At 47.9% G+C, this 21,467-nt stretch overlaps 1 protein-coding gene across 1 annotated transcript in view; it reads right to left on the bottom strand.

Annotated features, from left to right (window-relative positions):
- Positions 1–13,444: 13,444 nt before the first annotated feature.
- Acp6 (acid phosphatase 6, lysophosphatidic) overlaps positions 13,445–21,467 on the bottom strand; it is a 9,421-nt gene continuing 1,398 nt past the window's right edge. Inside the window, exons 3-8 of the mRNA XM_036191360.1 lie at positions 20,688–20,814; positions 20,175–20,307; positions 17,976–18,076; positions 15,827–15,922; positions 14,270–14,435; positions 13,445–13,653 (exon numbers count right to left, since the gene is read on the bottom strand). Coding sequence (XP_036047253.1) covers positions 13,516–13,653; positions 14,270–14,435; positions 15,827–15,922; positions 17,976–18,076; positions 20,175–20,307; positions 20,688–20,814 — 761 coding nt within the window. The 3' untranslated portion in view covers positions 13,445–13,515. The remainder of the gene's footprint in view (positions 13,654–14,269; positions 14,436–15,826; positions 15,923–17,975; positions 18,077–20,174; positions 20,308–20,687; positions 20,815–21,467) is intronic.

The following is a 21,467-nucleotide window of genomic DNA, read 5'->3' as shown; positions in this document are numbered from 1 at the left end:
GTGAGAACCGCTCTCTGGGACAGCAAGGCATCTATCATTTTCATGCTGAGCCTCCTGGTGGCCATCTACCTCGTGATGGGACCTAGAGGTGACAAATGGCTCAGCATTCCTGACAAACCCAGCATGGAGAAGCTGGGACACCTGGAGAATCAGGTCAGATTGCTCAACATCTGCCCTAAAAGGGCTCTGGACCACTCGAAGGACAAATGAAGGTCAACTGAGCAGCCTGGGCAGAAGGCTGCAATTTAAGATCTTGGGAGAAAAACAGTGGTAGACAAAGAAAACATCCGTTCCGATCTTAGTAAACTGAGCAAGAACATGCTGCCTGATAATGGTATTTCCCAAGCTGCTTTGACCTTAGGAGCCTGCTGGAGAGGGGACAGTCACTTATGTAAACTGTGTGAAAATGTGCTAGAGAAAAACATACCTTTTTTTTTTAAGCAAATGATATAACCATATTAGCTATTTGGTCAGAGAAATATGTCTGCACATAGAATAAAAGTGAGTTTTTCTAAGCACTTAAATGCAGTTATTTTTAAAGTTTTTAAATAGAGGCAGGGTGAAGGAGAAACAACACACCCCACTGAGAGTCACCTCCCCTGACACCTTCACGTTGCCCTTAGTGACACCTAGTTCTGTAGTCCACATTCAGTCCCAGCCCTCAGGTTCTTGCTGGAGCCAAATTGCATCTCTTTTTTCAGAGGCCTGATTTCAAAGGCTTCTTGCTGCTCCAGATGCTGAGAGATAGTACTACAAGACCTCGAAGAAAGAAAGAGGCATCAGAGCAGACATTCCAAGGTAGGTCGGTGGGAAGTGACCAAACGTGTATCCCCAGGCTACTGTTTACTCCCTGCGGGTCCCAAAGCCCCGCCAGCCCCAAGTGGGGCTGCAGAGGCACTGTTTGTAGGGTCAGAGCAGGGTCACTGGATTCTCAAGCAGGTCTCTGTTCCCTCTTTAATGTTTAGAATCATCAGATTAGAGGCCCAAACCTTGTTCCCGACCACATGAAAAGCAAAATGAAGCCTGTGACTCAGACCGTCCAGGAGGATGAAGGACGCCATGAAATCTCAGAACCACAGACTCTCAGAGTAAGCAGACTCTGGCCAGGGTGTGACTCTGGCTACATGCCAGCATAAGCTCACAGTCCTCCAGGGACACCACCCTCTGAGGTGGCCCAATTCATCCATGCACAGCTCTGATTATTTCAAAGATTTCCTTTCTACTGAACTCAAGTCTTTCTATCCTGTAACTTGTAGGTGCTTGTCTGAGTGTGTCCTCCAGGCCCACATAAATCACACATTTGATATGTTCGGTACACCCAGGTCCCTTTGATTCTTTCCTGCTGATGGCAGTTCTCTAGTTGATTAATTTGTCTAGCCCCGCTCTTAACCTGGCTCTCAGATCTAAGCAGAGTTCTCTGGCCATGTGGCATGCTGTGCAGGGTAGAGCAGGACCATCATGCTCTTTGTTCCTGGTACCAGGGTGACCACTGTACTTTAGAATTCTGAGGACCACGTCACACTGAACATGTTGCTCAGAAAAACCTCAGTCAACTATGAGCAACTGATTTTGAGGACGGAAATAGAGTCCTAGGATCCAACAATGGAGTTCACATGAACACGCTGATACACTGGTCACTCTCGAAGATCCCTCCCAGGAATGTCTTTGGTAAATATGATTACTTCAAACTCTACTAAGTTGCATTTTATGCTAATCATTGAAAAAAAAAAACCATGTACAATGGGGTAGAGGCCTAAGAAATAATGTTTTCACTGCTCCAAATCACAAGACTACTGGAATAATTGCTTGAAGCATTAAATTCATTCCGATTACATACTGAGCCCCCACTCTGCTCCAGCTCATGATCTATGTACATTATAGATCAGTATAGTCGACATTATAGGCAGTGTAGTTGACAGCACACAGCAATAGCAAACCTATGCAAGCATTTATGGAGTGTTGCCTGTGTGACAGGCATTGTTTTAAAGCTCTTTGTGTTTATTCTTTATAAAACCTCGTGTGGCAAATGCCACAATGGTCCCTGGTTGTAGATAAAGTTCACAGAAGCACAGAAAAGTGAACTCATTTTCTCTAGGTCACATGGATCCTTAAGGCCACTGTACATTTAGAATTCTGAGGATCATGCCACAGAACTGATTCCCACTGAACGGACTGCTCCCTAAAACTTTTATCCAACTGGGTAGCCGACTTAGGCAGTCTGGCTCCAGAGCCTGGACAACTAGCCGCCCCTGACACATCTGTGAAAATAAGTATAAGCACACACTCATAGACACACACGCAAATGCTATCACATTCAAGAAAGGAATTTCTGGCCAGGCGGTGGCGCATTTAATCCCAGCACTCGGGAGGCAGAGCAGGGCGAATCTCTGTGAGTTCTACAGCTTGGTCTACAGAGCAAGATCCAGGACAGGTGTCAAAGCTACACAGAGAAACCCTGTCTCAAAAAAAAAAAAAAAAAAAAAAACAAAAAAGAAAAGAAAAGAAAAAAGAAGGAAGGAATTTCTTTTCTTTTCTTTTCTTTTTTTTAATTTTTGAGATCACTAGGTAATTACGACAGCTCTCTCTTCCCTTCCCTCTCTCCAAGCTCTCCCATATACCCTCCTCCACTCTCCTTCAAATTCATTGCCTCCTTTTTTATTAATTGTTATTGCATGGTTATATGTATATGTATACACATATATATTCCTAAATATAACCTACTTGGTCTGTATGTTTTCAGCTCAGGACTGACCACTAAATACCAGACCACCGATTGGTGTGTACTTCTCTGGGGAAGGTCTGAAAGGAGACTCTTTCAGATGGGGTCTGGGTGACAGGAAGACAACTTTTCATGGTCTTGGAAAGGAAGAGAGTATGGTAAGGGATGAGGCTGGGCAGGGGCTTCATACACTAGGGATTTGGGTTTCAGTAACTCAACCAGTTCAGAACATGATGAACTGCTCCAGCATCCGGCTCATTTATACCTACCTTGTCCACAAGTACACCATGAACGCTTGTACCATGAAAGACTTGCTGATTCTCCTATAAGACCCAAGAATATCCCTCACACTCCAAGCAACGCCCTGCAGTCCTCGATACCAGGGTTCCCATCCAGCAAGGCACACTGGACCACGACTCAGAACCCATGAACTCCCCACCCTACTCTGTGATCTTAGCCCAGCTACAGCCCATCTTATTTTTCATTTCCATGGGATTTGCCGTTGCTGCCTAATGGTACCTTACTTCTAGAGCTGAGCCGCCGGGACTCAGGAGCACTCGCTCCTTTGGGTGCCCCCTCCCTCACACCTCTCACCCTTCTCCCTGTGAGGCCCACATGAAGCTGTGTCACCTTGGTGCGATGGCTCCGGTTCCTAACGGTGCCTTCCCTGCTCTTTCGGCTCTCAGAAGCCCTGCTGGTCTGACCCCATCAAGTTCTACTTACCCGAGTGTTATCCAGCCCTCCCCTTAATTACACACTCAATCAGTTCCTCCCTAGCTCAACAATTTGTGGTCTCTGAGCATCCCCAGCTGCTCTCCAGACGTGGCTCCCTGGCTGAGCCTTGGCAGCCTCTGAAGCCCTGACTGGGTTTTTGAGGCCGCAATGCCAGAATTGAAAGCCTTGCTGCTATTTCACACCTTATTTCCTTCCAAATTAATTCTCTGATGAATACTGTCCTTTCCAGTGACTCAGTGTAGGCCAATTCCTGACATCTTTCCCGTACCTTTGAGACTTTTAGTCTCTCTCAAATCCTGATTTCTCTCTGAGAAACCTTCCCCGGGGGTGGGTATGGGGGAAGCCCTGTTTGCCTATCAAAATATAGAAACCAATTCTACCAATACCACCCAGCCTCAGCATATGTCTGCTGGTGTGATTAGACCATATCTCTAATATCAAATTATGTATTTGCCTTCTCCAAAACCAGTGCCATGTGGAGCAATTCAATGTCTGGGCATATAGTAGCTGCCAAGTTCTGGGTTCCTTCAACCCCCAGTTCAAGAAGCTATGGATTCCAAATTTGTATTTAAGCAACTAAAACATTGCAAATACTTCCGCGCTAATTCTGCTTAACACCTCCCCACCGCACCCAGCCCTCGGCAGACAGCAGCATCACCCTTACAACACACAACAGAAACTCTGCAGTGATTAGAGAGTTGCCCAAGGTCCCAGGACCCAGGAAAGTGGCAAGGCTGGATCAGGTCCCTGTCAACTCCAAGCAAGGTAGGTGTGCGGCTCCTGCAGTCCTAGAGCACCATGACGGCTAATCACAGAAATCCTACCTCCTAGGAGTATTCCGGCCGGCACCGAGCTCCAGCTGCCCACAGTGACCTGAAGACTCTGAAGACCAGGGAGGGGCACACAGACTTCTCTGGAACAATCCAAGCGAGGCCTGATGGTCATATAGCACTTTTCCTCTTAGGAAGAGGGTCACGTACCTAACCTATGTGACCCGAGAGGGAAAGGCCACGTTAGAGCCGCTACTACAAGTGAAGACATACAAATATTTTTGTTTGTATACACACAGCTGTGGTGCTAGGGATCAAACCCCAGGCCTTGTATATGCTAAGCACATGCTCCGCCAGTGAGCCACACTCCAGCTCAATGCAGTTTAGCAGCAGGAGGTTAATCGACTTGTCCAACATTATCCAGCAATACAGGCAGAGAGGAGGGCTATCACCCCACTAGTCAGGACTCCAAGGTCAGCCCCTCCAGTTCTCAGGCCTCAGTTTAGGCTTCGCTTCAGAAGTGTTGATTGTACCCCTACTACTTGGAGAAAGGAGGAGGGCAGCTTTTTGTAACTAGGTTCTCAGAGGCTAGTGGGGCAGTCAGGCTTGCAGAGCCCCTTGGCCACTAGAGGGCAGGGCCTGAACAGAGCACAAAGGCAGTTCCCCAGAGATCCCACCCCCTCCCTGCCGGCTGAAAAGGGACTCATACATCCCCAGGACACACCACGCTAGCAGCTCTCCCACCCCACCCCCAACCCCAGCATGCCGCAAACACAGCCGTAGACCCTTTACTTTTGCAAACCCTTATTCCCACAGGCCTCTTTTGGGGCTCCTGAGGTGTCCAAAAAGTGCCCCACAAAGGACTCTAGCTTAGTAGGGTGCCAAGTACCATTTAAAAGGACTTGAGTTTCTTAGGACCCCAACAGGCTTGGTGCCTGGTCCTGGTGCCTTGAGGACAGCAGTGGGTAAGAGGGGGACCCTGCTCCCTCTCTCTGGCTTAGGTTTCTGTTCCCTCATCTTCCTAAAAGTTCCCTTTCTGCTTCCTAAGAGAAACTGCTAAGGAGAATCTGCACACAGCAAAAGCAGAGACTGGGTTTATCTAATGTCAGTTATCCCATTCCATTGACCGGCAGAACAGAGATCAATAAGACAAGCCTTGACTGAGGCTCTCAGAAAGTTCTAGCAGCTAGGTCTCAGGTGGAGTTACAGCCTTCCAGCTCAAGCTGAACTGAGGGAGGAGGCAGGGAGAGCTGGAAGAGCGAAAGCCTGGGGAGACCCTTTACTTCACTTGCCGCCCTTGAGCAAACATCTCTAGGAGTTCTTTAGCAGAGTTCTTGCACCCCCAGAGTTAGGGCTAGGAGCAGAGGAGAAGCTATGAAGTACCTTCCACCCATCCTTCTCCTCCCACGAGGAGGCCAAATTGTCTGGTGGGCAAATAGTAACGCCCCTGTCTCGATAGAAAAACACAAGTTCACAGAAGTTACATGACTTGCCCTCAGTCACACCAGAGCTGAGGGAGGAAGTCGGGCTATGAATACAGCCTAGGGCTGTCACAGGGAGGGCACTGCTGGCAGAGGGCTGGTGGGACTCAGGAGAGGTAAGCCTCACAGGCAAAAATGTAGTGGGAAGCCGGGAGACAGAGAGAGAAAACATGTGGGGGCCTTTCTGCTTGCTCAGTCTATCCTCACAACTGAGGCATAGTTATGAGGAATAAATAGCAATCATGCACCTCTACTGCCATTTTACACGAAGGGAAAAAAACGAACAAACAAAAGGAAGGGTCTTTGGAAATTTGAACCCAGGGACAGCCTTGGCGTTTTCCTTTGCTCTAGGCTTCCTCCTAGTGGTGAACAGGGGAGCGTGTACACAAGGAGACGGTTCTCACTTTCCTGGAGGGCCAGGTCATCTTTGCTGATGTCCAAGTCCTACCAATTCCTGCACTACAATAACTTACCAGACCCAGAATGAATGACCAGCTTCCTACGTGGAAGTGACCAACAGAAACGGATTAGCAAGGATCGGAAGACAAAGGTGACCTGTGTCCAGTGTGCCAAGGTAAAGAAAGAGGCCAGAGAAGTGGAATTTCCTTTTCTTAAAATACAGTTCTCAGGGCTGAAAGGATGACTTGCATGGGATGGGGGAGGTTGGAAGGTAAAGGCACTTGCTGCCAAGCTTGATAGCATGAGTTCGATTCCCACATGGTGGAAGGAGAGAGCCCATTCCAGCAAGTAGTCCTCTGATCTCCATATGCACAGTGTCATATTCCCTAACCCTTGCACACAAAATAGATAAATGGCCAGGGAGGTATGTGAGGAACAAGGCTGAAAAGGTAAGGCTTCAGAGGATGAAGGGAAGCAAATGTGTGAACCACTAGGCTGTCAGGAAAGTAGTGACAGAGAAGGGAACCGCCACTCAAACACTGAAATATCTGAGCATGTGTTGGATACCATTCTGCTGCTGAAGACACATTAATGGATGAGATGATCAAGTCTGCCTTCACAGAGCTTACAGTCTAGTCGAGATAAGCAAATAAATGTAAAGCTCTGTAGTGGCAGGCGCTGATAAATACTGTAGGGGGCGGTATTTTTGAGTGCCGCCATAACAAAAATGACCACAGGCTGCAACAGAAATTCAATTCCTTAGTACTGGTGCAAGTCCAAGGTGAGGAGTGTGGCAGGGTTGGTCTCTTGAGGCCTCTCTCCTTAGCTCAGAGCAGCATTATAGTGTGGTCCCATGGAATCCCCTCTGCTCAGTGCCCCAATTTCCTCTTCCTATAAGGACAAAGTCATTTTGGGTCAGGACTCACCTCATTGACCTTGATGGCGTCTGACCTTGATGATGTCTGAAAGACGAAGTTCTAGAACTTCAGCATAGGAATATTTGGAGGACCTAAGCAGCTCATGCCACAAAGTGGCGGGCCATAACAAAGGTTCAAAGTAGAGAGGCAAAGGAGCTGGTATGTTATTTGCATGGGATACTGTGGGGAGTTCTCCTGAGAAGACAGTGAACAGAGATCTGAATGAGGAGTCAGATCTGACCACCCAGCTCTCAGGATGAACACTCCGGGAAGAGACTAGCCTGTGCCAAGTTCCTGTAGCAAGGACACGGCTCTGGGCTTCTTGGCACACTCATTTCCAAGAGTAGCAAGACAGGGCAGGGGTGGGGACAGATAGAGGTCAAAGGGCACAGACTTGAAGGTAGGAGGAATAAGTCATAGTGATCTGCTCAGTGTGGTAACCATGATTAAAAATGTGTTGCTAGTCTATTGGCGCTTTTGTAACAGAATACCACAAATGGGGGGATTTTAAAAGAAAGAGGTTCATCATATAGTCCTAGAGGATGAGCCATCTAAGATCAAGATACCAGCCAGTAAGAGCCTGGCTCTCTGCTTCTAAGATGGCGACATGTGCATCCTTGAGAGAAGGAAAATCATGTGACAGGAGAGGAGACAGAACTGTCCCGAAAGTCCTTCCTCAGTGGCACTCATTCACCCATGAAACAGAGCTGCTATGACCTGAACACCTGCTTTTAGACCACAGGCCCCAATACTTTTACCTAGGGTGTAGGTTTCCACATAAAATTTGTACAGGAAAATATATCCAAACCATGGCAACTCAAGTATAGATTTTAGTTTTCAGCATGTATAAAAAGTGACCAAGGTGGTTATGTTAATTAGCTTAATTTAATCATCTCATACATAGATACACACCAAATAGTATATTTTGCTTTATAAATATAGACAATCATTACTCATCAATTACAAATGAAGTCAAACGTTACTATTTGGGGGGAAAAGAATGAGCAAGAAGACAAGGCATTCCAGGGTCTCGAGGACATGACGGTGACTGGCACTTACTTTGGGATGGGACCAGAGAAATCGGGGCAAAAGAGAATGGGGATTGCTTTTAAAAGCAGCACCTGTGTTGGGACAGACTGGGGAAGAAGGGTGGAGAGGTGGGACTGGGTAGGAGGCCTTTTCAGGAATCCAGGTCGGTGGTGATGAGGGAACTAGTCTTAGGAAGGGGTCAGTTTTGGGGACCGTTGGAAGACAGATTCAGCAGAATTCGCTGATGATGCAGTGGCCATAGGCTATGGGGGGTGGGGAGGGGACTCAAGGTGACCCAAAGGTCTTGGCCCAAGCAACTGAGTGAACGGTGGTTTCACTAGATAGATGAGGGTATTGTGGGATGTGAGATGGAAAAAGGGGGGGGGGGCTCAGAGGTGATGGTTTATTGTGGGCCATGGAATATCTTTAATATCTAAACTGAGGGACTACTGAGTAAAAAGAAGTGCAACCACAGAATAATTTCATTGTACAGTTGATATTTAAAATTACAGAGGGGATGGGGATTTAGCTCAGTGGTAGAGCGCTTGCCTAGCAAGCGCAAGGCTCTGGGTTCGGTCCTCAGCTCTGAAAAATAAAATAAAATTACAGAACTACTTGGGGGTAAGCGCAGGAGGAGAGGTGGGGAAAAAGGCCTCCAAACTAAGTTCAGGACCCTCCAACACTTGGAGATCGGGGAAGGGAGGATTCAGCAAAAACAGACAAGTTGAGGAAGTGGAGGAAGCTAGAGAGTGCCCTAGAAGCCGAAAGAAGACACCCAGAGTGCTGGTGAGCCCAGGAAGACACTGAAAATCGGCTCTGGGTTTGCCAGAGAGGTCACTGCCGATTTTGACAAGGGCAGTCTCCATGGAGCTTGGGGGGTGAATACCTAATAAGAAGAATCAGAGATGGCAACTATTTTTGAGCAGCCTTGCTAGAAAGGAAAATGGCATAGCTGAACGATGGGGAGAAATTTTAAGACAGGAGGTTTTATAGCTTATCTGTATGCTAATGGAAAAGAACTCCGACGATGCAGGAGGCAAAGCTGGAAGGTGGCCTGGGATGGACAGAAGGAGGCTCTAGTAACAGGAAGGAAGGAGAGAGAGGGGGAGGAGGTGGAAGAGGGGGGTCACAAGGCAGAGATGTGAACATGTTTTGTCTTTCCTTTCTTCGGGAAATAAGGTTTGCAGCAAGCAGCAGAGTGAGGATGGGCAGGACATGGTGGAAGAGGGGGGTCATGAGGCAGAGATGTGAACATGTTTTGTCTTTCCTTTCTTCGGGAAATAAGGTTTGCAGCAAGCAGCAGAGTGAGGATGGGCAGGACATGGTGGAAGAGGGGGGTCATGAGGCAGAGATGTGAACATGTTTTGTCTTTCCTTTCTTTGGGAAATAAGGTTTGCAGCAAGCAGCAGAGTGAGGATGGGCAGGACATGGAAGACAAGATGGAGAGATGTAAACATTCGAGAAACAGGCTGGTAGTACAGTAGAACTTAATTGACAACACAGGATGACGTGAGAGGAAACACCATCCAGTCTCCAGTTAGCGACTGGAAGACTGGAGCCTTCCATTCAGGGCCAGATGGGAGGGAAGCCCATGGGAGCAGGGTTAGAGGAGGAAAGGGATTTTCTCAAGGAAGATCCTGTTCTACAAGGACAAGCAAGTGGACAGGACAGACTGAGCTGCCAGGGTTAGGCTTGAGCTCCCATCTCAGCAGGTGTTTCACAGACAGCAGCGAGGGAGGCTTTCCTGGTGGCTAACTCTGGCTGAGAAGTTGGTGGTTTGAAATCATCACATTTGAAACTGATTCTGGGAAATGTTGACAAGGAAAGCAGACCATCAGCCGCAGCGGGCATTCCATGGCTGCCCTGTGTAAGGTGAAGCTCTCGCCACTCGGCTGTGTCCCTACCTTTTTATATTAGTGTATATTCATTGTATTATAGTAATAGTCTTCATCGATATTTCATCCAATCATACCATATGTTGTCTCTAGTTACCCCTCCTCCCTTTCCTATATGGTCCTCTTCTTTCACATCATCTATCTTTAGATCTATAATTAACATGTACACACACACACACACACACACACACTCTAAGACCCACATGGGAGAAAACATCTTTCTTATATAGTTTAATGCAATGATCTACCGTTTGATCCATTTTCTGGTGAACAATGCCACTTTGTTCTTTGGATGGCTGAATAGAACTAGGTTGTGTATGCACATCACATTTTCCTTATCCATTCCTCCACTGATGGATTTAGTCTAGTTCCATGTCTTAGCCCATGAGAACAGTGCCACAGAAAACATGGATGTCCAGGTGCCTCTGTGGCATGCTTCAGGAATACATCCCACAACAGAGCTGCATTGGATGGCAGTTCTAGTTCGAGTTTGCAGAGGAGCATCCTTGGGATTTCCACACAGGCTGGACTAGTTTCTGTTCCCAACAACAGTGTATATGGCTTCCTTTCTCCACATCCTCATGGGCATTTGTGTTGGTTGACTTAATTAGAGCTTTCCTGACGGGACTGAGACGAAATCTCCATGTGGTTTTCACTGTCTTCTGAGGGTCATGGTTGTTGAACCCTTTTTTTCTGTAGACTTCATGGCACTTCCACTTTACTGTTTATGTACGTGCCCTCTTCTTGACTGAGCTGTTGGTAGCTGCTTTTCTATTGCTGTGATAAAAGACCGTGTCCAAGGCAGCATAGGGGGAAAGAGTGCTTCATTGGGTTTATGACTTCAGAGGGCTAGAGTCCATGATGGTGGAGCAAAGGTAAATCAATAGAAATAGCTGGGAGCTCACATCTTAAACTGCAAGTGTGTGTGGGGGTGGGGGCGGGGCGACGGACAGACCGGGGGGGGGGGGGGGCACAACTGGAAATGGCAGGAGTCTTTTGAAACCTCAAAGCCCACCCCCAGTGACACACCTCCTCCAACAAGGCCACACCTCCTAATCCTTCCCAAAGAGTTCCACCAACTGGGGACCAAATATCCAAACGTGAGCCTATGGGGGCCTTTCTCATTCAAACCAGCACAGAGGATTGTTAGGTGTGTGTTGGGAGGTATTTGATTTCTTTGGGGTTTTTCATATAGACTAGGTGTTAGAGTGCCCTCTCAGACTGGCAGCGATTTCCTCCCATTTTGTTGACTGTCCCTCATTGCCTCCTCTGCTGTATGGAGGCCTTTAACGTCATGCAACCCCCTTTGTCAACTTCAACTTCTTCATGAGCTATGGTGCCTCTATTTTCATGTTTTTCTCCCTCTAGCAGATTCTGAGCTTCAGGCCTCCAAAGCTATTTCTCCACTTTGAATTGATTTTTGCACGAGGTGACAGGTAGGGATCTAGTTTCATTCTTCTACCTATGAACACCCAGTGTTTCCAGCACCATTTCTTGAAATGTCTTTTCTGCATGGTTTCTGACGTCCTTGCCCAAAACTGGGTGCCTGTAGCCACATAGGTGTGTCTGGGTCTTCCATTCCATCCCACTGGTTTCTGTGTGGTTTTGTACCCGCACCATGCTGGTTTTCCTACCATGGCTATGGAGTGTGACTTGGGGTATCACGGCACCTTCAGTACTGCTTTTTGCTTAGTATCGCCTTGGCTATTTGGGATCTTTTGTGCTTCTGTGTCAGTTTTAGGGGTGTCTTCTGTTTCTGTGAAGACTGTCACTGGGATTCTGGGGGTGTGGGTGTGCAGTAACTCTGTGGACTGCTTTTGAGAGTATGTCCATTTTCACAGTATTAATACTGTGGATCCGTGAACAGGAGAAGCCCTTCCATCTACTGTCTTTGGTTTGTTTGGTGCTTTAAGGTTTTCGTTGTAGAGGCCTGTTCTAGTTAGCTTTCTGTCGCTGTGATAAACCAAGACCAAGCGACACGGGAAGAAAAGGGTGTATTTCATCCTATACTTCCAGGTCACAGTCCACCACTGAGGGCCACAAAGGTGGGGACGCAGGCAGAAACCACGGAGGATGCTTCTCCCTGGCGTGCTCCTTCTTGTTACAGTCCAAACGGCTTTCTTCTGCAACCAGGACCCTCTCTGTCTTAGGGCTGGCACTGCCCACAGCAGTCTGGGCCCTCACATCATCAGCAAGACAACGCCCCACAATCCGGTCACAGACCTATCTGACCTGGGCAGTCCCTCGGTCAAGCCTCCCCCCTTCCCAGGTACTTAGTTCTGCCACGGTGACAATAAAATCCAGCCCGGACAAGGTCTTTCACTTCTTTAGTTTCCTTACTTTTAAAATGATTTTTATTTTTGAGGCTATTGTGATCGAGACTATTTTTCTGATTTCCTGTTATTGTTATCTAAAAAGGCTGCAGATGTCTGGATGTTGGCTTTCTATCCTGCTTTGCTAAGTGTTTTCTGGTGCGTACAGGACCATGTCGTCCGCATACAGGATAATCTGGCTTCTTCCTTTCCTGTTTGTGTGCCCTTGGGCTCTAGCTGAGGCTTCAAGCACCATGTTGGGTAAATAGAGTGGACACATCTGTCTTCTCTCTGACTCATGTGCCGCCTTTGTTACGCTGAGGTGTTTCTTCTATTCCCAGTTTCTTCAGGGCCTTAATCATAAGGAATGATAGGCTTCGCTGGAAGGCTTTTCAGCATCTACTGAGATGACTGCCTGATTTCTGTCCTTACATCTATGTACGTTCTGTATTGTATTTATTGACAAATGCTAAACTTGACTCTACTATTCCCATGTCTACTTAGACCAAGACAGAATTTCCCAGAAGGCTTCTTGGCTTGTCTGTGAGCCCCTACCAGGAGGAGCAGGTTTGTTCCTATGTTCAGAACACCCCACATACTACATTGTCATAGTTTAAGAAACACTGCACTAGGGCTGGAGAGATGGCTCAGAGGTTAAGAGCACTGGCTGCTCTTCCAGAGGTCCTGAGTTCAATGCCCAGCAACCACATGGTGGCTCACAACCATCTGTAATGAGATCTGGCGCCCTCTTCTGGCATGCAGACAGACTACTGTATATATAAATGAATAAATCCTAAAACAAACAAACACAAAAACCCCACTGCACCGTAATCCATCGATGGCCACCTTTCTGATAACCATGAATAGAGCCCAAGTAAAGATGACAAAAAAAAACCAAAGCAACACAACTCCCCAGGCCCACACCAACGCTCTGACCTTAAAAACCATGCAGTGAGGGTGCAGAGATGGCTCAGTAGTTAAGAGCTGGTTATTCTTCTAGGAGATCGGGGTTTGGTTCCCACCACCCATATGGCAGTTCGCAACCTTCTCTAACTCTAGTTCTAGGAGATCCAACACCTTCTGGCTTCCATGAGGCACCAGACATGCAAATGGTACCAGACTTACATACAGGCAAAACATCCAGACACATAAAATAAGAAATCATGGGACAAAGTAGAGAAAGCCCCTCTGATCTCAACATGACACTCTTTTATATAAAGGCACTTCATTTAAACATCAACTTGTCTGCATAAATGAGTCACTCTCCGAGTTCCATTGTTTGTGCTTGGGAGCAGAGCATGTGGTATTTCTCTGGGCTCACAGCATAAAGTGACATGGTGTTCAAGAACTTGTCCAGTGGACAGAGCTTGTCTGGGCAGCCTCTTGGCACTTGCTCCTGTGGAAGAAACAGAACTCAGCAGGTCTGCAGAGGACCCATCCTTCTGCTGTCTTCAACTGAGCCCAGCAGCCTCACCCAAGCAGTATGCAGGAGCACACATGTAACAGCCAGGAAGACACCACTACCCAACAGATCCCAGAATAAAAAGCACTGTGTGCCGACTGCTGGATAGACTGGGAAAGCCTCGCTGAGTTCTGGTCCTGAGCTGGAAGAGCTAACAGTCCCATCCCCAGAGAGTGCTCAGCCTCTCTCCTGGACATGAACAGTCATGGGTCACCCAAGACACCAAGATACTGGCAATAAAGACACCTCAGTGGCTTCCAAAACTGGGCCTCACAGTCAGGATGTACCTGGCATCACAGTGGGCCTGGCAAACACACTTGGGAAGGCTGGCAAGCAGCACTGTTCCTGGAAAGACTCTGTAACAGGCCTGAGATGTGGCCGTGCTGTACCTTGTTACCACAGGCCAACTACTGCCCCAGGCTCTATGGGATTCACACGGCTGCAGCTACCACTCGGGACACCACTGGGCCCGAGAAGAGACACCTGACACTAAACCCGGTGTGAGGGGGTGGGTGCTCAGCCACCACCATTCCCACCTCAGAGCTCTTACCTCCCCATGGTAATAGAGCTGCACAAACCACTCCTTAGATTCTTGATGCTGGTAGAGCTCCATTGTCAGGTCAGCAGCAAACGGAGGCCATTTGTGGTCAAAAATCCCCAAGGCCATTAGGATAGGCATGAGGGTTACATCATGTGTTGCATATAGGTACAGCTTCCTGCAAGAACAAAATGGATCCCCACAGTTGCTTGCTTTGGGATCAGGAGGCCAGAACATTGCCTGTCTCCTCGGAGTGGAAAACAGCAGCTGCCACAGAAACAAGGGGCAGCTAGCAGCTGGCTGAGCTGGTTTAAAACTCCTCTGAAGCAGATGGTGAGGACCTGCTCCTACTCAGTCTCATGGAGAAGGAGCCCTGGAGAAACTCTCCTTGCTTCCCCCTCCCCGCTGGGAGTTTCGAAGGAGACACAAATCTCCTCCTGTGGCTCGGGTCCTACTCGCTTCTACCTGTGGGTCCTGCCACCCATGGCTGATATTCTACCTACTCTTGGCTACATGCACATAGTAGGGCAACCCCTGCTCCTTGCAGATTTGGAAATTTTAATAACTTCAAAAGAATGGAAGCTGATTGGTCTTCGACACATTTCCCAAGCAGTTTCAGTCAGTAATACAATAAGCCATCTTTATGGTATCTGTATGATGCCAGCATGTCCCTCTTGAGGATGCCCAAGGACTTCACTGGCTCTCAGCCTAGGAGACCGGCACCAGATCCTTCCTCAGATACAAGGCGCAGAGTGGCAAGGCAGCAAAAGGCACGACAGATGCAGTGCCACTGCAGGTGTGTGAAGGGCAGAGAGGGACATGGTGACACGGTACTGTTAGAAATCCTGCCCCGAGTTCCAGGCCTGTCTCACCCCTAGGAACTCGGCTCCCCACACCTCTCACACTCACGGCAGGCTTTTAGCCCCATCCTCCCAACCCCGGCCCTCTCTTCATGCCCTAGCAGTACCTAAGCATCAAGGGACATCTAGTTACAATGGAGGTCCTGCCTTGATAGGACAGAGAGGGGCCTGGGACTTGCACAACACTGTTGGCAGACCACAATTTGCTCATCAGTCGCCCAGGACACATGCCATTCCAAATCTGGGGTCCTAACCTGGGTTCCCTGGCTAAGTGGGGATGGAGGCCCATAAGCCATCTCCAATATTTTAAAATGTATACTGATCACATCTCCTGTACACTGAATAAAGGATTCAAACTAAGTCAACATTGTTTTGGACTAATAAAATAGCAAATCAGTGTGATATTAATGTATCAAATTAACCAGTGCAATATTAATGTATCCAGTTAGCCATTATGATATTAATGTATCCAGTTAGTTTTTTTAAAAAGAAAAGAAAAATAACCTTGAGACATTAAAGTAAAAACACCAGGTGGGAAGCTATAGCAGGAAAAGTAAAAACATTGTCACCTGCCTGGGGATGCAGGGCCTGGGAAGCATTTCCTTGCGGTCACTGACAGCCTGGTTCTTGACCCACACCCTGGAGTCCCTCCCTGCAGCCAGAGGTCCCTAGGCTCTCCCTGGGCATAAGCAGTCACTGTGCCGGGTACCTGGTCTTGCCTGATGGGGTCGTGGGGTCCGCAGCTTTGAGCAGGTTTCCCTCCAGGAGGTGTAGGAACGGGCCCACTGCCATCTGGATACCTTCCCTGTGAGACGTGAGTAACGTTCAGGCACCCAGCAGGCACTCAGCACCCAGGAAAGGCATCAGCTCTGCCTCTGAGGACCTCAGGAGCACAGTCAGACGACGCAGAGAAGGTAAGTAAGGTGGGGGCACAGCAAGGGTGGGGAGAAATAGCTTCGCATCAACTGAGAGGGTGCTCTGTGGAAAAAAAGACTTCCAACAATCAAAACATCAGGATGCACACCTACCATGAATGCTGCTGAGCTGGAGACACTCATGGAGTTGGAAGTTCTAAAGGATGAGGCCCTGGGCTGGGATAGGGCCCAGTGAGTAGAGGCACTTACTTCTGAGCCTCGTTAGAAATGGAGAAGCTAAGCAGTGGAAGGGAGTGACTTGCTCTCCAGAGGTGTCCTCTGACTTCCACATGTGCGCACGTCGTACCCATGCATGTGCACACAAGAGATAAATAAATGTAAAAAAAAAAAAAAAAAAAAGGAAGTATGCGTTGAATAAAAGCAGAGCCAGGAAGAGCAGAGGTAACCAGACTCAGAAATCCAGAAGACCCCTGGACAGACACCTGCTCACTGTCCCCTGCATGCGCTCTACCTTCTGGAGGTGAATCATAGGAAAGACTCAACTTTGCGAGTTCGGAGCTGTGACCCCACCACTTCCACTCCGGGTCATCCCGTGACCGCAGGAAACTGTGACGCCACACCTGTCCTCTCACAAGCAAAGCAGGGAGAGGCTGGCAAGTGGCAAGAGACTGATTTATGAGTGTGCCTCACACTTTTTATTGGAGGTCCCCGGAAGGCGCTCCAAAAACTAAAAGTAAACCTACGGCTCTCAGGAGTCCCAGTACTCAAAAGGAACAAAAGAGGAGGAGGCTGACGTGATCGGAGGAGACCTAGTTTAGAGATTGCTACCTACAAGGCCAGACAACCCAGACTGCACTGCAACATTGTACCATTTATCCTAGAAGAAAACATCGGCTTTATGAAACTGATATAAAATAGGAAGATCCATGGGTCAGAAGGAAGCAGGCCGTGGTGCGGCCAAATTACAAGCTGCCTGCCTGTTCCCATCAAGTTTTACTAGAACATGCCCGTGCCCATTTGTGTGCGTATTCCCCACAGCGGTTTCATGATGCGTACAGATGAAGGTGCAATAGGGCAGGCGTGGCCCATGGACCCTGAGCAATCCACCCAGTGTGTTTATGTGTGGATGGGCAGGAGGGAAGGCACTGGGTGGTGGTTTAGTCCTGGTGGGACCACTTTGCTGCGTCCCAGGGAGGGGCAGCTGAGCAGCTTGGCTGGAGAACTTCTGGATGCCCAAGGCTACTGCACAGATGGGCACGCTGACTCCAAGTCAATGTGACCAGGGGCTCTTCTTTCATGCAACAGACACTGCAAATTCTTGAAATGTAAGTGTTCCCCTCCCCCAGCACAGCCCCAGATTACCCTTCCCCTTTGTCTTAACTGCTTCCAAGTTACCTATCCTTACTGCAAACTGAACGCTCTTAACCAGAGGGGGGAAAAATAAGCAGTGGGCATTCCAGAACAGAATCCCAACTACCAACAGGACACAGCAAATGGGTCAGAGGATCTGGGACCAACTTCTAACTTTGCCTCCTGCCAAATGAGCCCAGGAAAAGTAGCCAGCTCTCTCTGCCCAGTCCTCCGTCTCGAGCAGTGCTAAGGATTGAACAGAACTTTGTGGATTCTGTCTAGTTCCTTTACCTATGAAGGCAGCAAAAGAATAAGCGATACCTCCCACCCAGTGGGAATGGGGAATTGCCTGTTAACTGGGCTGCGGTCCACAGTGTAGCACAATGACTCCTCCACTCAACCTTTTGAAAAGTGAAGCTAAAGGAAGAGTGGGAGACTCAGTGGAGGTCCAGGTCACCAGCCCCAGCTCAGAAGAAAGAGCAGAGGCCTGAGAGTAGGCTCGCAGAGAGAGGGGCTTTTCACCTCTTCATAGGAGGATGGCAGCTGGCAGGCAGGTGTGAGGTGGCCTGATGACACCGTGGTGGCCACTGACCAAGTAGGACTTAAGGAGAGCCCTCACCTGTCACCGCTCACCTGTCTTCCTCCTGCAGCATGTACAAGGCTGTGTCCACAGCTCTCTGCTCAATCATCTGGGCAAACCTCTTCAGCGCCGGGCAGCTCAGGAGGCTGTGCACCTGTAAGGGTCCCCAGCAGTGTTACAGGAGAACACTTCCTGCCTCCTAAGGCCACCAGTCAGCATCCACATTTCTTCCTGGGAGCCCATGTCCCCAAGGCCCTCTAAAACTTTGTATTAATCGAGATCTACAGGCATGGAATTGTTGTTGTTATTTTTAAGATTGATTTATGTTTATTTTATGTGTATTGGTGTTTTGCCTGCATATATGTCTGTGAGGGTGTAGATGCCCTAGAACTGGAGTTACAGACAGCTGTGGGCTGTCATTGGGAATCGAACCCGGGTCCTCAGAAAAAGCAGCCAGTGCTCTTAACCACTGGGTCATCTCTCCAGCCCGGTACAGGCACAGTATTGTAAAGACTGCTTCAGACGTCATGATGGTTGCCATACACTCAAAGTTTTAAAAAGCCAATAATTTTTAACTTTTAAAAAGAACAAGATGTAAGTCAAGGAATTCAAAATTTTCATTTGATTTTTATTTTCCCTAAAATGATTCTAGAAACTGTATGCCATATAATTACTTTTTATGAGCCACTGCCATATAACCTTAAATTTACTACACATAAGCACAAGGCAGAGGGATACCTCCGGGGCATCGTCATCGTTATAAGAAGGAAAAAGACCAGCACTGCCTTCGGGCATCAGGCTTTCAATCCAGAGAAGGTTCCCACTGTGTGATGCTATTACTGCACAGAATGTAATAGCTATTTCAATGCATTTTAATAAATGTACATATTACATAAACGTTATATGCATTCATAAAATGTAATATGGACAATATATTTTTAGTGCATAAAAGATTCTATGGCTAAATCAATTTGAGGAAAACAGACTAGTGGATTAACCAGATTACTTTACAGACATCTCAAAATTTTACACTGACAGATATTGACTGATTGTGTGTGTGTGTGTGTGTGTGCATGTGTGTGTGTGCGTGAGTGACAGGGGTGCCACACTGAGCACATGAAAGCCTGGAGACAGCTTGTGAGCATCAGTTCTGTGGTTTCTGGGGATCAAATGCAGGTTGTCTGGCTTGGAGGTGAGCGTCTCTGCCCACTGAGCCGTGTGACTGCCCCAGCCCGAGACTTAAACATAAATATATTAATACACACACACACACACACACACACACACACACACACACACACACACACACATTCTAGGCAGGAGTTCACTATGTAGCCCAGGCTAGTTTCCAACTTTTGATTCTCCTGCCTCAGCATCTTAAATACTGGGATCATGGAAATATGGACCACACCTAGCTCAGATTTTTAAAATATGCTGATACTCATACAGGCTCCCTAAAAAGTGACACAATAAAGAGGAATCCCAAAGGTTTTGAACCCTAAGAAATGCTAAATGTAAAACTGACACGTAGAGCATGGCCGGGGGCATGCCTGTAAGCCTAGCACTCAGAGAGAAAGAGCTGGAGGCAGTTCTTAGACACTGCATAGTTAGATCCTGTCTCAAAGAAGGCAAAGCTTGGGCTGGGAAGGTAGATCACTTGGTACGGTGGTTGCCATGCACGCTTGAGGACCTGAGTTTGATCCCCTGAACTGGCTGAAGTGGTACAAGCTTACAAGTCCAGTCCTAGGGGTACAAAGACAGGTGGATCTCTGGAGTTTCCTGGGCAGACAGCCTAGCATCCTTGGTAAGCTCCAGATCAGTTAGAGACTGTCTCAAGAACCAAGGTGGATGTCCCCTGCAGAAGGACATCTGAGGTTGTCCTCTGGCTTCCACACACAGGTGAATATATACACATAGAAAAATGGTATGTATATTCATTAACATATTCTTTTCTCATAACCATAACCCTACCCAGTCCCCACTCTCCCAAACACATACAGGTCAGGTAATGTGGAAAACAGATTTTCAGAAACTGATCTAGAACTGACTGTCTGGGTCCTGAGTGAGGAGTCATCTGAGTGTTCCTATCCCTCCTTGTTTGCTGGGGGGCCCTTTGATCCCCACATCCATCCCACTTGCAAATCCTATTACAGCAGCCTCAGACCAGTGGGCTTCCAGCTGGCTCTAAGTTAGGAGCCAGCTCATTCCCATGGCTCCAAAAACTCAGGACCCAGGGGAAACAGTTATCCCACCTGCTCAGCAGCCACATTGTCCAGGAGAACGAAGAAGTCCACTTCGTCACTACTGTTGATGCCCACACCTGCCTTCACCTTTTCCAAATCCTTGGAGATCCCTGGCTGCAAAATGGCAGCCTTCTTCCGGCCTCTGCCAAAAATCACAAGCTCTTGTATTACTACTGTACAGTGATCAGCAGTGATCAGTAATTTACAAAATGTATTTTGTTGAGCATTTACAATCCCATGTAATCCTTACAACAACTGGTGTGGTTAGCAATATTATTCCCATTTTACAGATGAGCAAATTAAGGATCTAAGAAGTTAAATGACTTGTAAATGTAAGTTAGCAAGAATTAGGACCAGAATAAAAGGCTAAATTTTCCAAATCCTATTCTTCTGATGTTTCTACCTACCTTACCAAAACTAATGCATAACTCAGATCTGTGTAGAAACCCCATTCTTTCTGCTCTGGAATACAGTCTTAGTGCACCCTAGAAATGCCCAAGCAAGAACTAGCAAGCCTGTTACCTGGTCTTCTCTCTCAGGCTCCAGCAGTTCTGGTAGTTGGGATACAGGACTTCAGAGCTTGCCTCATCAGTTTGGATGATGACAGGTCCTGGAAGGAGGAAGGAAACACAGGTGGTAGGGGCCTTGGCTCACTCTTCCAAGACCCCACTTCTGCCTTCTGTCTCTCTCCTTGTCTACAGAGCTGACCTGAGCGGCAGATCCCAAGGTCATTCTCAGGGGCAGTTCCTGCTCTGGGTCTCTCCTAGTTTTCCTCCAAGCACTGGATGAAGTAGCAGCTTTGTTCTGTCTAGCATACACCTGCCCCTGGGGCCACAGACCAGAACAGGCACAGACCTGGATCAGACTGGTGCTTCCCTGACTCATTCCAGAGATTCCCTGCCCCAGGCACAACCAAGGCCAGCGTGTGGGCATTCTAATACAGAATGGCTGGCTCACATCATCGGAACTGAACTAGTTTGTTGTTTCCCCAGATCCACTTCCATAGGCCAATATAGTGACTTATCACAGGCTACTATCCGCTCAGCTCAGAACCCATAGTGGATCAGGGCAGGGGGACTCTGATTTTCAAAGCAACAGAACACCCCCCGCCCACCCCCACTCATTACTACATAACATAATAAAGGATGTGTTAGTGTCTACAAGGTGGGGGCCCAAAGCAAAGCCCATGTACATGTCCCATCATCCTTATTTCTTGTAGTTCCTGGGGTCCCTCTGAAGAATTCTGGGGTCTGCTTAGGATTATTGTCAGATAATGGGAACACATTATAAGGTTTGCCTTGG

The sequence above is a fragment of the Onychomys torridus genome, chromosome 6 (assembly GCF_903995425.1).
Source record: "Onychomys torridus chromosome 6, mOncTor1.1, whole genome shotgun sequence".
NCBI lineage: Eukaryota > Metazoa > Chordata > Mammalia > Rodentia > Cricetidae > Onychomys > Onychomys torridus.
The sequence above is the reverse complement of the archived record's forward strand: the minus strand, read 5'-3'. Positions and strand labels throughout refer to the sequence as shown.